Genomic DNA, 14,705 nt, shown 5'->3' with positions numbered 1-14,705 from the left:
GACTGCTCCTGCCTGGATCTCAGGCAAGGAGCAGTCATTCGCCGATCGGACACCGAGGAGGCAGGTAAGGGCCCTCCCGGTGTCCTGTAAGCTGTTCGGGACGCCGCGATTTCACCGCGGCGGTCCCGAACAGCCCGACTGAGCAGCCGGGTCACTTTCACTTTAGAAGTGGCGGTCAGCTTTGACCGTCGCTTCTAAAGGGTTAATACCACACATCGCCGATCGCTGTGGTATTAGCCGCGGGTCCCGGCCGTTGATGAGCGCCGGGACCGACGCGATATGATGCGGGATCGCGGCGCGATCCCGCTTCATATTGCGGGAGCCGGCGCAGGACGTAAATATACGTCCTGCGTCGTTAAGGGGTTAAAGGGGTTATCCAGGAAAAAAAAAAAATTTCTATATCAACTAGCTCCAGAAAGTTAAACAGATTTGTAAATTACTTCTATTAGAAAATCTTAATCCTTTCAGTACTTATGAGCTGCTGAAGTAGAGTTGTTCTTTTCTGTCTAAGTGCTCTCTGATGACACGTGTCTCGGGAACTGTCCAGAGTAGAAGCAAATCCCCATCGCAAACCTCTTCTACTCTGTGCAGTTCCCGAGACGAGCAGAGATGTCAGCAGAGAGCACTGTTGCCAGACAGAAAACAACAACTCAACTTCAGCAGCTGATAATTATTGGAAAGATTAAGATTTTTTTAATAGATAAATTTACAAATCTGTTTAACTTTCTGGAGCCAGTTGATATATAAAAAAAAAGTTTTTTTTCCTGGATAACCCCTTTAAACTGCTCTTGAAAGATGAAAGCTATACTGTTATTGGTAGTTGTGGACAGCTAGATTATTTTATCAAATGGTTTTAAGAAACGAGGGCCATTATACATTAGCAATCATTTTTATTACAAAGCACCATTATTGGAAGTATGAGATGTTATATGCATGTTACCTGGCCGATTTTTCTCTTTAAAGTGCTTCTCTGCTTTATATCATTCTTACTTGTTAGAAGGGTCCCCTAATGATAAGCTGATCACAAATTACCCTCATGCTGGGACCCCTGGCGATCAACTGTAATCTGTGGAGAAACCTCGTAGTAAGTGTTCAGTTTCTCTGCAGCCCCACCACAGGGGAAAACAAAGCCACCCTAATAGTTTGTTTATACATTTTTCTCATCTCCTTTGTTATATTTTTGATTAGTTTTTGTTTCACAGATTTCAAATCCGCAATAAAATGTATACGTATACTACACATTCTATAGAATAACTAGGTATACTATCAAAATCCTAAGGAAAGTATATAAGGTCAGAATTATTTAAGCATACAGAAAATCTAAATTTACAGCACTTAAGCCTAGGGTCACACATAGCGCTTATGCAGCGTATCTGATGCTGCAGGAAATACGTGTGTATGTGCTACGAGCAGATACATAGGGCTTTCCCTGCTGCAGCCCTGTGTGTGGAGAAAGGTTTGGAGACGCGCCGAGAACACGGACGTAACTGAGACTCGCGGCCCGCCTCCAAACTTTGTCAAATACTCTGCTGTTGCGCTGTGTGTGAGCCTACACTGAAAGTAAAAAGTCCATCTTTAGGCCCAGGTGCACAATACTACAGTATTTCCCACCAGAATTCTGCTCAGGAATTATGGACGAAAATTCTGCTGCATGAAGGTTAACATGCAGGTGAATGGGTTTTCCGGTAACCCATTCACACTGAAGAATTTTTTGGAAGGAATTGCCAACAGAAAATTTCAACCAAAAATTCAGCCACAACATTAAAGGGGTACTCCGGTGGAAAACTTTTTTTTTATTTTTAAATCAACTGGTGCCAGAAAGTTAAACAGATTTATAAATGACTTCTATTAAAAAATCTTAATCCTTCCAGTACTTATTAGCTACTGAATACTACAGAGGAAATTATTTTCTTTTTGGAACACAGTGCTCTCTGATGACATCTCTGTCCATTTTAAACCTTTAACGACGCAGGACATCACGTCTGTCCCGGCGCTCATCAACGGCTGGGACCCGCGGCTTATACCACACATCGCCGATCGCGGCGATGTGCGGCATTAACCCTTTAGAAGTGGCGGTCAAAGCTGACCGCCGCTTCTAAAGTGAAAGTGAAAGTATCCTGGCTTGTCAGTCGGGCTGTTCGGGACCGCCGTGGTGAAATCGCGGCATCCCGAACAGCTTGCAGGACACCGGTAGGGCCCTTACCTGCCTCCTCGGTGTCCGATCGGCGAATGACTGCTCCGTGCCTGAGATCCAGGCAGGAGCAGTCAAGCGCCGATAACGCTGATCACAGGCGTGTTAATACACGCCAGTGATCAGCATAGGAGATCAGTGTGTGCAGTGTTATAGGTCCCTATGGGACCTATAACACTGCAAAAAAAATGTAAAAAAAAAGTGTTAATAAAGGTCATTTAACCCCTTCCCTAATAAAAGTTTGAATCACCCCCCTTTTCCCATAAAAAAAAAAATAAAACAGTGTAAATAAAAATAAACATATGTGGTATCGCCGCGTGCGTAAATGTCGGAACTATAAACATATATCATTAATTCAACCGCACGGTCAATGGCGTGCGCGCAAAAAAATTCAAAAGTCCAAAAAAGCGTATTTTGGTCACTTTTTATACCATTAAAAAATGAATAAAAAGTGATCAAAAAGTCCGATCAAAACAAAAATCTTACCGATAAAAACTTCAGATCACGGCGCAAAAAATGAGCCCTCATACCGCCCTGTACGTGGAAAAAAAAAAAAAGTTATAGGGGTCAGAAGAGGACATTTTTAAACGTATACATTTTCCTGCATGTAGTTATGATTTTTTCCAGAAGTGCGACAAAATCAAACCTGTATAAGTAGGGTATCATTTTAACCGTATGGACGTACAGGATAATAAGGTGTCATTTTTACCGAAATATGCACTGCGTAGAAATCTAAGCCCCCAAAAGTTACAAAATGGCGTTTTTTCTTCGATTTTGTTGCACAATGATTTTTTTTCCGTTTCGTCGTGAATTTTTGGGTAAAATGACTGATGTCACTGCAAAGTAGAATTGTTGACGCAAAAAATAAGCCATAATATGGATTTTTAGGTGGAAAATTGAAAGGGTTATGATTTTTAAAAGGTAAGGAGGAAAAAACGAAAGTGCAAAAATGGAAAAACCCTGAGTCCTTAAGGGGTTAAGAACTGTCCAGAGTAGGAGAAAATCCCCATAGCAAACATATGCTGCTCTGGACAGTTCCTAAAATGGACAGAGATGTCAGCAGAGAGCACTGTGCTTGTGATTCAGCAGAGAGCACTGTGCTTGTGATTCAGCAGAGATAATTTCCTCTGTAGTATTCAGCAGCTAATAAGTACTGGAATGATTACAAAAAATATCATAGAAGTAATATACAAATCTGTTTAACTTTCTGGCACCAGTTGATAAAAAAAAAAAAAAAAAGTACCCCTTTAACCCCTTAAGGACGCAGGACGTACTCAAACGTCCCCTTTTCCGAGTCCTTAAGGACTCAGGGCGTTTGAGTACGTCCTGTCAAATCCCGGCCCCCCGCCGCTAGCCGGAGGGGAGCCGGTGCCCGATGCCTGCTGAAATCGTTCAGCAGGCATCGGGGCATATCTCCCAGGGGGGTCATTATGCCCCCCCATGTCGGCGATGGCCGCAGATCGCTGGACAATTCAGTCCAGCGATCTGCAGCAGATTCCGGGTCAATCGGGTCTCCAGTGACCCGATGACCCGGAATTACTGGCTGATCGGGGCCGTCAGAGACGGCCCCGAACAGCCAGAGCCTGCAGGGGTGAGGTGGCACTGGTGCCACCTCACGATCGCCCTGATTCGTCGGCCGGATTACCGGCCGACCAATCGGCGCCTGCTGCGGGTGTCACTCCCGCAACCCGCTCCGCCCCTCTTCCGGAGGACGTGAGCGGGTGCGGGACGTGCACCCCGGGTGCTGGGGACCCCGATCCCCGGCGTCAATGTTGGGATCGGGGCCCCAGGAGCGACGGCCGCGGCGCAGACGACGAGGGACTGACCTGTGCGGCGAGGATCGTTGGAGGTGAGTGACAGCCTCCTGCTGTTGCTTAGCAACAGCTCCCAGCATGCAAAAAGGGCATGCTGGGAGCTGTAGTTATGCAACAGCAGGAGGCAGACCACCACAACTCCCAGCATGCCCTTATGGGCATGCTGGGACTTGTAGTTTTGCAACAGCTGGAGGCACATTTTTTCTATGGAAAAGTGTACCTTCAGCTGTTGTGTAACTACAACTCCCAGCTTGCACCAACAGCTAAAGTGCATGCTGGGAGTTGTAGTGGTGCATCTGCTGGTTGCATAACTACAACTCCCAGCATGCCCGTTGGCTGTCGGTGACTGCTGGGAGTTGTAGTTTTGCAACAGCTGAAGGCACACTGAGTTATGTAGCAAACCAGTGTGTCTCCAGCTGTTGCATAACTACAGTCCCCAGCATCCCCAGCCAAAGTAGTATGCCTCCAGCTGTTGCATAACTACAAGACCCAGCATGCCCTTCCGCTGTCCGTACATGCTGGGGGTTGTAGCTTTTGCAACAGCTGAAGGCACACTGGTTGCAAAACACTGAGTTTGTTACCAAACTCTGTGTTTCACAACCAGTGTGCCTCCAGCTGTTGCAAAACTACAACTCCCAGCATGCACTGATAGACCGTACATGCTGGGAGTTGTAGTTTTGCAACAGCTGGATGTTCCCCCCCCCCCCCCCCAATGTGAACGTACAGGGTACACTCACATAGGCGGAGGATTACAGTAAGTATCCAGCTGCAAGTTTGAGGTGCGGCAAAATTTCTGCCGCAGCTCAAACTGCCAGCGAGAAAATACTGTGAACCCCCGCCCGTGCGACTGTACCCTAAAAACACTACACTACTAGTGTTGCTCGCGAATATTCGCAATTCGAATATTATTCGCGAATATCGCATATTCGCGAATTCGCGAATTTCGCGAATATAGCGCTATATATTCGTAATTACGAATATTCGTTTTTTTTTTTTTTCTTTTTTTTTTTTCTTCACAGTACACATCACAGTGATCACCCCTCTCTGCTTCCAGCTTGTGTGGTGTAAAGAAGGCTGTAATACTACTTTGTGAGACTGGCGTGCGAAAATTCGCATATGTGAAAATTAGCATATGCTAATTTTCGCATATGCGAATTTGCGCGTATGCTAATTGTGTATTTGCTAATATTCACATATGCTAATTTTCGCATATGCGAATATACGCATATGCGAAAATAAAACGAGAATATAACGAATATGCGAATATTCGCGAATATATGACGAATATTCGTCCATATATTCGCGAATATTCGCGAATTCGAATATGGCCTATGCCGCTCAACACTATACACTACCACACAATAAAAAGTAAAAAACACTACGTATACACATACCCCTATACAACCCCTCCTCCCCTCCCCAATAAAAATGAAAAGGATAGCCACTGACTGTCCAGGCATGCTGGGAGTTTTACAACAGCTGGAGGCACCCTGTTTGGGAATCACTGGCGTAGAATACCCCTATATCCTCCCCTATGCAAGTCCCTAATTTAGGCCTCAAATGCGCATGGCGCTCTCACTTTGGAGCCCTGTCGTATTTCAAGGCAACAGTTTAGGGTCACATATGGGGTATCACCGTACTCGGGAGAAATTGGGCTTCAAATTTTGGGGTGTATTTTCTGCTTTTACCCTTTTTAAAAATGTAAAATTTTTGGGAAAAGAGGCATTTTAGGTAAAAAAAAAATTTATTTTTTTTACATATGCAAAAGTCGTGAAACACCTGTGGGGTATTAAGGTTCACTTAACCCCTTGTTACGTTCCCCGAGGGGTCTAGTTTCCAAAATGGTATGCCATGTTTTTTTTTTTTTGCTGTCCTGGCACCATATGGGCTTCCTAAATGCGGCATGCCCCCAGAGCAAAATTTGCTTTCAAAAAGCCAAATGTGACTCCTTCTCCTCTGAGACCTGTAGTGCGCCAGCAGAGCACTTTTCACCCCCATATGGGGCGTTTTCTGAATCGGGAGAAATTGGGCTTCAAATTTTGGGCAGTATTTTCTGCTTTAACCCTTTGTAAAAATGTAAATTTTTTGGGAAACCAAACATTTTAGGGAATTTTTTTTTTTTTTTTTTTTACGTATGCAAAAGTTGTGAATCACCTGTGGGGTATTAAGGTTTACTTTACCCCTTGTTATGTTCCCCGAGGGGTCTAGTTTCCAAAATGGTATGCCATGTGTTTTTTGTTGCTGTTCTGGCACCATAGGGGCTTCCTAAATGTGACATGCCCCCCAAAAACCATTTGTCGCTCCTTCCCTTCTGAGCCCTCTACTGCGCCCGTCGAACAATTAACATAGACATATGAGGTATGTGCTTACTCGAGAGAAATTGGGTTTCAAATACAAGTAAAAAATTTCTCCTTTTTACCCCTTGCAAAAATTCAAAAATTGGGTCTACAAAAACATGCGAGTGTAAAAAATGAAGATTGTGAATTTTCTCCTTCACTTTGCTGCTATTCCTGTGAAACACCTAAAGGGTTAAAACGCTGACTGAATGTCATTTTGAATACTTTGGGGGGTGCAGTTTTTATAATGGGGTCATTTATGGGGTATTTCTAATATGAAGGGCCTTCAAATCCACTTCAAACCTGAACTGGTCCCTGAAAAAAAGCGAGTTTCAAAATTTTGTGAAAAATTGGAAAATTGCTGCGGAACTTTGAAGCCCTCTGGTGTCTTCCAAAAGTAAAAACTCATCAATTTTATGATGCAAATATAAAGTAGACATATTGTATATGTGAATAAAAAAAAAAAATTATTTTGAATATCCATTTTCCTTACAAGCAGAGAGCTTCAAAGTTAGAAAAATGCAAAATTTTCAAATTTTTCATCAAATTTTGGGATTTTTCACCAAGAAAGGATGCAAGTTACCACAAAATTTTACCACTAAGTTAAAGTAGAATATGTCACGAAAAAACAATCTCGGAATCAGATTGATAACTAAAAGCATTCCAGAGTTATTAATGTTTAAAGTGACAGTGGTCAGAATTGCAAAAAATGGCTGAGTCCTTAAGGTGAAAAAGGGCTCAGTCCTTAAGGGGTTAAACCTGCTAAGTGTTCTGGCAGAATCTGCGCCGCAGACATTGCCATCTGTCGGGACGGCATTGTCCATGTGGTTCTAGCATCAACTGATTCAGCCAGCGCTGGCCACTCTCAGAATCTCCACCCGGAAGTTTTCTGGCCGCTGATTCCGTACTGTGAACCCGGCCTTAGGCTATGTTTACATCTATAAAGTAGCCTACGTCTGCGACATATGTCCACATACTGGCAGAACATTATGCCAATTTATACCGTGGCATAACTGTGCCAAATCCATTGTTTTCAATAGATCAAACATAGTCTAGTAGGGATTACGTTTGGTTCATTTTTTAAGTATATAGCTTTTTGTGGGACTTCAAAGTGCACATGGCCACGCTTTAGAGTGCCAAAAAAAAATAAATGATAGAATTGGACCTAAAACAGCCACTACTAGGCTACTTGCAGTACATTGAAAACAACAGCGGCAGCATTTACTTGCCAGTTTACTAATGTGTATGTCTATACAATAGCTTAATTCCACAAATTATCAGTAACATATTATTTAGGTAGTATAGGTTGACATATTGGCAAAATATGGGAACATGTTTTTATGCTAAAAATTATTTTAAGAATTTTGGGTTATTTTCCATTCTACTATCTATAGTTTGCAATCATGAAATCTTGCAGTTTTTTATCTGGCCACTAAGCCTAATGATAATTTTACACATCCTGGTCTTAAGATCAGCGCTTTTTAAACTGTGAACCAGGGCTTATTGTGTGGGGAGGTGGGGGGTCCGGCTTATGTTAGGCATCAGCAGAAAGCAGGTGGGAGGGTTGGGTATGGGTACATTATTGCTGTCAGTGGGGAAAATGTGTACATTGGGGACATTACTGCTGCCAGTGTGGGAGTGGGCATTGGAACAATACTACTGACCGTGTGGGAGGGGTAGAAGTTAGGCTATTTTGATGATGATGAATAGGGGTTATTTTGTGCTGCACTTTTTTTTTTTTTTTTTTTTTTTTTTTTTTTTTTTAGCACTGCTGGAGAGATATTTAGTGCTGCATGAAAGTTTTTAGTGATGGTGGAAAGAGAGAGAGTATTATTTTGCTGGTGAGGCCTCTGGAAAAAGTTAGAGATGCCCTGCTGGAGGGAAATCTTTTCAGCAGTTTTGGCACTATCATCAAAGGCAGGAATACAGTATATATGTGTGTGTGTGTGTGTCAACTTACAATGGCCTCAACATACAATAGTTTCAACATTCAATGGTCTTTTCTGGACCATTGTAACTTGAAACCAGACTCAACATACAATGCTATGGAATCTGTGTAACGTCAAGGGCTGGAAGAACCGACCAATCAGAATGGACATTCACTGGTAAAACCCCTGTATTACTAAAGTATATGCACTGACTGGTGTCTGGTAGCGCCCCCTACAGTACAGGGAGGTATTACATGTTCTGTACTCTTTACCTGTGCCAGAGTTAGCAGCTCCTTTGGACACCAGGTGAGGGCGGCTCCATTTTACTTTTTCTTTTTTTAGGACATTGCATGTTCTGTACAGGACCCTGAAGAAGCTCCTGTCCTCTACATAGACCAGTGTTTCCCAAAGAGGGTTCCTCCAGCTGTTGCAAAACTACAACTCCCATCATGCCCGGACAGCCGAAGGCTGTCCGGGCATGCTGGGAGTTGTAGTTTTGCAACAGCTGGAGGCACCCTCTTTGGGAAAGCTGAAATAGACAGTGAATTACAGCTCCCAGCAGATCTTTATTACTTTTATATGTAAGAACTTGATTTATCTATATTAGTTATCTACTTATTTATTTTTAATCCTCACTTTTTCCTATTTTTGGATGACATTTTGGTGGCTTCAGAACCAATTATCATGTTTCCATAGAGTTATGGTCTCAACATACAATAAATTCAACATACAATGGTCGTCCTGGAACCAATTAAAATTGTAACTTGAGGGACCACTGTATGTGTATGTGTGTATATATATATATATATATATATATATATATATATATATATATTTATATATATATTTAATTTAAGGTCATTAGCAATAGAGCATGTCACAGCTCCCCTCCTCCCCCTCCCTACACAGTGACCTCTGCACAGTTCACAGTACATACCTAGAACAATTTCTCCATAAAAGTAACAGCTTCTCCATTCTGTTGTTTCCTATGTTCATGCAGCTACTGTAAAACATGTTTCTAAATGCAGTAAATAGCGGAGTAGAAGATCAGGCAGTATGGCTGTCCACATAATTGTGTACAAAAGATGAAGTAAAAAAATGTACAATCAGAAAATAGAAACAGATTAGATTAAAAAAAACAACATGCGTCAGTATCTTTCTTTAAACAGGTAAAAAACATAGGTCTGAAAGATCTGCCTTTGTTATGGGTCCTGATTTCCCTGTTTAAAAATAATATAGGATACAGGATATACTGTGTCGATGTGTTTTAAAATTGTATACGTTTGTAAATGCTTCTAAATTTCTGAAATCACGTCTATTCCAAAGTTATGAGCTTTGGAAGTTAGTGATATTTTTATCTTTTTTTCTGATTAAAGGACTTCATGGCGTAGACAATGGAATCCTGACATTCAATCAAGTTCGGATCCCAAGAGAAAACCTGCTGGACAAGTTAGTATATCAACAATCATTTTAAATTGGCAGGAGTTGTATGTGGTTAAGAAAAGTTCCCTTGGATGTCAAAATGACTTTGAGTTAATCTGAACCTAAAACAAACTATATTGGTCTCTTTGTTTTGATATATTGCTGGCATGTAGTATAATTGGAAAACCATTGTAATAATTGTTTTACTACTTTAACTGAAAGTGGAAAAGCAACACATACCTGAGCTGTAGTGGATTAGGCCATGTTCACATCAGCGTTACGGAGCTTCGTTACACATGCTGATAACGGGGCTAGGCGGCAGGTGTGACAGCGGACATTAAGGGATCCTGACAGGTCCAATTCACTTTGAATGAGGTACATTGGGGTTCTGTTAAATGTCCTTAAATTTTCATGATTTTAGCGCTGAAAAAAACCTAAATAGCAAAAATTATTTATATTTTGTTCCTTCATGTACAGACCAACTTTATTGTAATATACTCTTATTGCCTGTACTAGGCCATTTTCCCTGTTGGAATTTGCTGTGACAGACAGGAAGTGAAAAAAAACCTGCCATCCTCTGTCCACTTTGTCTCATCTCCGACACCGCCCCCCCCCCCACCCCACACACCAACAGAGACTGTTAACATTTGAAACCTTGTCTTGTAACCCACACCCCTTTCTGACATGGCCACACTCCCTGTGTGAGCATTAGGGTCTATTCATACGGCAGAATTTCTGCTTGCGGAATTCTGCCTCTAAATTAAAGCCCATAGACTTCTATGGAATTCAGCACTCCCATTCGCATTTATGAATTTGTGCTTGCAGAAGTGTCAATGGAAGACATTATATCAGACTGGAAACTTTCAGATACAAGTCATATTATGGTCATTAATACTGTCATTCATCATATACATATTCATGACAGTTTATTTTTTAAAGGTCACCTCAAATGACACAAAGTAATAGAAGGGAATAATGGCACTCACCACAATATCTTCAACAGAGCTAACCAGCGAACCACCATGCTACGTAATAATGACCCAACTATAAGAGAAAATTGCAATGGAAAATAAATTGATTAATTAATACATAAATACATTTGCAGATGACTAATACAAATAAAACTAGTGCTTGCATAATAAAATCAAGAAAGAGCTGCTGGGCATCACTTTTCATACAGTGTACACAAAAGTAATAGTAACATGGAGCCCTTGCTTTTGCCTTTGGCCATCTGGGCATGCAGGGAAAACTGTCATTCTGAAATGTTTGGATTTACTGGCACTGAAGCTATGAAAAAGAGAATCTTTTGAGGAGTCACATTTGACCTTTTAGAGTGATACACATGACTGACCACGATCATGTACAGTTAACTCAGCAGAAATTGCTTGACTTTGCTATGTAAAGAAACTAGTATAGAAAACCTGCACTATTGTGTGTTGCTAAAATTCAGAAGATTTAGTATAACAACCTTTAAAATATGGAAAGTGGAGTTGACACAGCTCGCCCTTTTGCCCTCGCCACGACACGGACAGGACCGGACCCCAGTCCGTCAATAGTAGAACAAATGAAGAAAGTCCAGCTTGGCAATTCAAGCAATGCTCAATACTTTATTCAGCAATCAGCCAGCATGGAAGACAGGTGACGCATTTCGGCCACAGTGCGTAGCCTTAGTGGTACAACTAAGGCTACGCACTGTGGCCGAAACGCGTCACCTGTCTTCCATGTTGCCTGATTGCTGAATAAAGTATTGAGCGTTGCTTGAATTGCCACGCTGGACTCTTTCTTCTTTTGTTCAACCTTTAAAATATGTATTTCTTTTCTAATAATTCTTCCTTATTGAAGGAAGAAAGCAAGACAGACAGAGGAACCTATTTTTGCATGAAAAGAGTATTAAACTATTTCATTTTCAGGTTTGATGTATATGATACTTAATGGATGTGCTGTAACTTATTAATTCTTTTGTGTATCAATTCTTCATTATTTTTGGGCTCTTTATTTAGTCAGTAATTGTTTATTTACATCCATAGACTATACAGAGCTAATAATACCATGTATTCAGTATACGCCAGAATTTTATCACCTTGCGTGAAATGAGTTTCAGCAAGATTTTTTCATTTTCTCCCCAGGTTTGGCTCAGTTTCTTCTAATGGCAAATACAGCTCACCAATTGAGAACAAAAGTGCCCGCTTTAATGCCATGCTAGCTGCTCTCACACCAACAAGACTAGCCCTAACGTTTCAGGCTCTAGGAGCTATGAAGGTATACGATTAACTGGTTACATTAAAGCATACATATATGTAGTATGTGCCACAGTGTACCCACCAAAAGAGCGTAGCTGCATCCCTACAATAACTAAGAACCCATGAATTTGACAATCATCAATGATCATGGCATCAACAAAAGGAGAGGTGACTGCCCTGATTAAATTCTGTGCCATGAAAGTGTCTTTCAGTTTCCTAGGCCATTTAGCTTTGTTATTGGGTATGTTTACTAAGCCAGCATTAAAGGGGTACTCTGCCCCTAGACATCTTATCCCCTATCGAAAGGATAGGGGATAAGATGTCAGATCGCGGGGGTCCTGCCACTGGGGACCCCTGGGATCTCGGCTGCAGCACCCACCTGTTGCGGCTTCCGGCAGCGCTGGAGGCTCTCATCTTAACGCCTCATGACCACGGTGACGGGAGATTCCGCCCCCGTGTGACGTCACACCCCGCCCCCTCAATGCCCTCCCCCTCAATGCAAGTCTATGGGAGGGGGCGTGACGGCTGTCACGCTCCCTCCCATAGACTTGCATTGAGGGGCGTGACGTCACACGGGGGCGGAGTCGTGAAGTCACGATCTCACGTCACCGTGGTCGGGAGCCGAAGCCTCCAGCATTTCCGGAAGCCGCAACAGGTGGGTGCTGCAGCCGAGATCCCGGGGGTCCCCAGTGGCGGGCCCCCCGCGACCTGACATCTTATCCCCTATCCTTTAACTTTTCAAATACCACACCTTATAGCCAAGATTGTTGAATACAATTTAAAGATAATGTATCATCAGAAAATGACTTATTGCATAAATCAAGTCAGAGTAGTATGAGGACTTTTTTTTAATTTCATTTCACCATATAATAAATTATGAAGCAAGAAACCTTTTTTGCGAGGCAAAATTGGAAAATCGCAAAAACCTTTTCTACAGATCAGTACAATCTGTACCAAATAGTTTTTTTTTTTTTTTTTCATTTTACTAAAAAATATTAACTTAAAAATAAATCTGTATTTAGTATTATTCTGACCCTTAAAACTAAATTTGTTTCCACCTATGGAGTTTTTATTAATACCATACCGGAATAGGTGGGACTTTTTGATCATTTTTTCTATTTCTTATGGGATGTGACCAAAAAAAGCATCAATTTTGGGGTTTGATATTTTTTTCTTTTACACCATTAACTATGTGGGATCAATAACACTATATTTTAATAGTTAAAACAATAAAATACAGTGATGGCATATATTTTTTTTTAAATCTTTTCTTTTTACTTTTTTAAAATACTTTTTAATATGTTTTTATAAGAAATCAATTAGTTGCTTATTCATGCATTGCAATAATCTAATTAAACAGTACTCTACTAGCTAGGCCTGCCATAGGCAGGTTGTATAAGTAGATCTGTCATAGCAGCCAAAAAGGCCTAACTTAGGCTAATTATATCACAGAGGTGCTGTTAGGACCACTAGGCCACTAGCGATTTCTATTGTCAGTCATTACAGATTGCAAACGTGACCAGCTTGTGTATCACAGACTTGGAGGGGGCAACCCCCACTCCGTGTACGAGGAAAGTCAGATTGCCGTAAAGGAGATTGCAGGGGCTCCTGCAGCTGTCGGACCCCACACTATCAGATACTTATCCCCTTTCCTTTGGATAGGGGATAGATTTTCCGAAACAGGTCTACCTCTTTTGCTGATTTAAAAAATAAAAATTTTACTCACTATTTACTTACGATTATAAAATAATCTTAAAATATGTCCGTTTTCATTCTGGTAACTAAGCCTAAAACAAAGCAGCCCAATTTGTTTTGTAAAGATTACTTTCCAGAATTGTACTTCTTATGACACAGGATTGCAGAGAGGTTACAACAAATATATAGATAAGATGGGAGAAGACCATACATAGTAGGTGATAGACAGAGCTCTGCCTCCCCTTCCTACATAATGACCTCTACACAAGTCACAGAGCATGCCTAGAAAACTCTAGAAGTAAACAGTCCCTTGTGCTTATGTCCATAGAGCTTGCTGTAAAGCGCATCTCTAAATGAAGTTAAAAGCAGCTCAGACAAGATGGCAGCGTCAATACATAATGTACTAAAAATATATTGACACAATCAGAAAATATAAGCACATTAGAAAAATAAACATTTCAGTGTGTGGCTTCAATCATTAAAAAAAGCTAGTTAAAACACTAACTTTAAAGAGATATTCTATTGAGACATTAAAGGGGTTTTCTGGGACTTTTTAATTGATCACCTATACAATGCACTATACAATGAACAGGTCTTTGAAGTGCATGGAAGCCGAGTTGCAGTAACTTGGTACCACCACTATAAAGTAAGCAGAGAGGGCTTCAAGCCCTGTTCACTGTGTAGTGTGGGGTGCAAAAGATGCCAATCAGCTTTTAATAGCGTATCCTGTGGATAGGCCATCAATCAGACAGTTTTGGCAAACCCCTTTAAAACTGGTGACAATTTTCTTTAATGTATGAAAAGGTAACATTGGCTTCTTAATCTTCACAGCTTGGATTGACCATAGCTATTCGATATAGTCACAGGTAAGAAACTCCTTTTTCGCTAATCCCAGCTTGTCAAATTTACAGTTTATTGTGCTTATCTTGGATTATTAACCTGTTGTAAACCCTGCAAAGAAATATATGCACCAACTTCCTAAAGCTCAGTGCAGAAATTACCTGATGTCTCCCTTTTTCTTACTGGTAGTTTAGAAGTCTGTACTTTATAATCGTTCTTTCATAGGTGTCAGCTTTCCA

At 41.3% G+C, this 14,705-nt stretch overlaps 1 protein-coding gene across 8 annotated transcripts in view; it reads left to right on the top strand.

Annotated features, from left to right (window-relative positions):
- The window catches only part of ACOXL (acyl-CoA oxidase like), a 555,195-nt gene that overhangs the window by 246,802 nt on the left and 293,688 nt on the right, over positions 1 to 14,705 (top strand). For all 8 annotated transcript variants that reach the window (XM_056567227.1, XM_056567224.1, XM_056567226.1 and 5 more), the window contains 3 exons: positions 9,646 to 9,718; positions 11,818 to 11,950; positions 14,458 to 14,492. In XM_056567227.1, coding sequence (XP_056423202.1) covers positions 9,646 to 9,718; positions 11,818 to 11,950; positions 14,458 to 14,492 — 241 coding nt within the window. The remainder of the gene's footprint in view (positions 1 to 9,645; positions 9,719 to 11,817; positions 11,951 to 14,457; positions 14,493 to 14,705) is intronic.

Source organism: Hyla sarda, chromosome 3 (genome assembly GCF_029499605.1).
Source record: "Hyla sarda isolate aHylSar1 chromosome 3, aHylSar1.hap1, whole genome shotgun sequence".
Lineage (NCBI taxonomy): Eukaryota > Metazoa > Chordata > Amphibia > Anura > Hylidae > Hyla > Hyla sarda.
The sequence above is the reverse complement of the archived record's forward strand: the minus strand, read 5'-3'. Positions and strand labels throughout refer to the sequence as shown.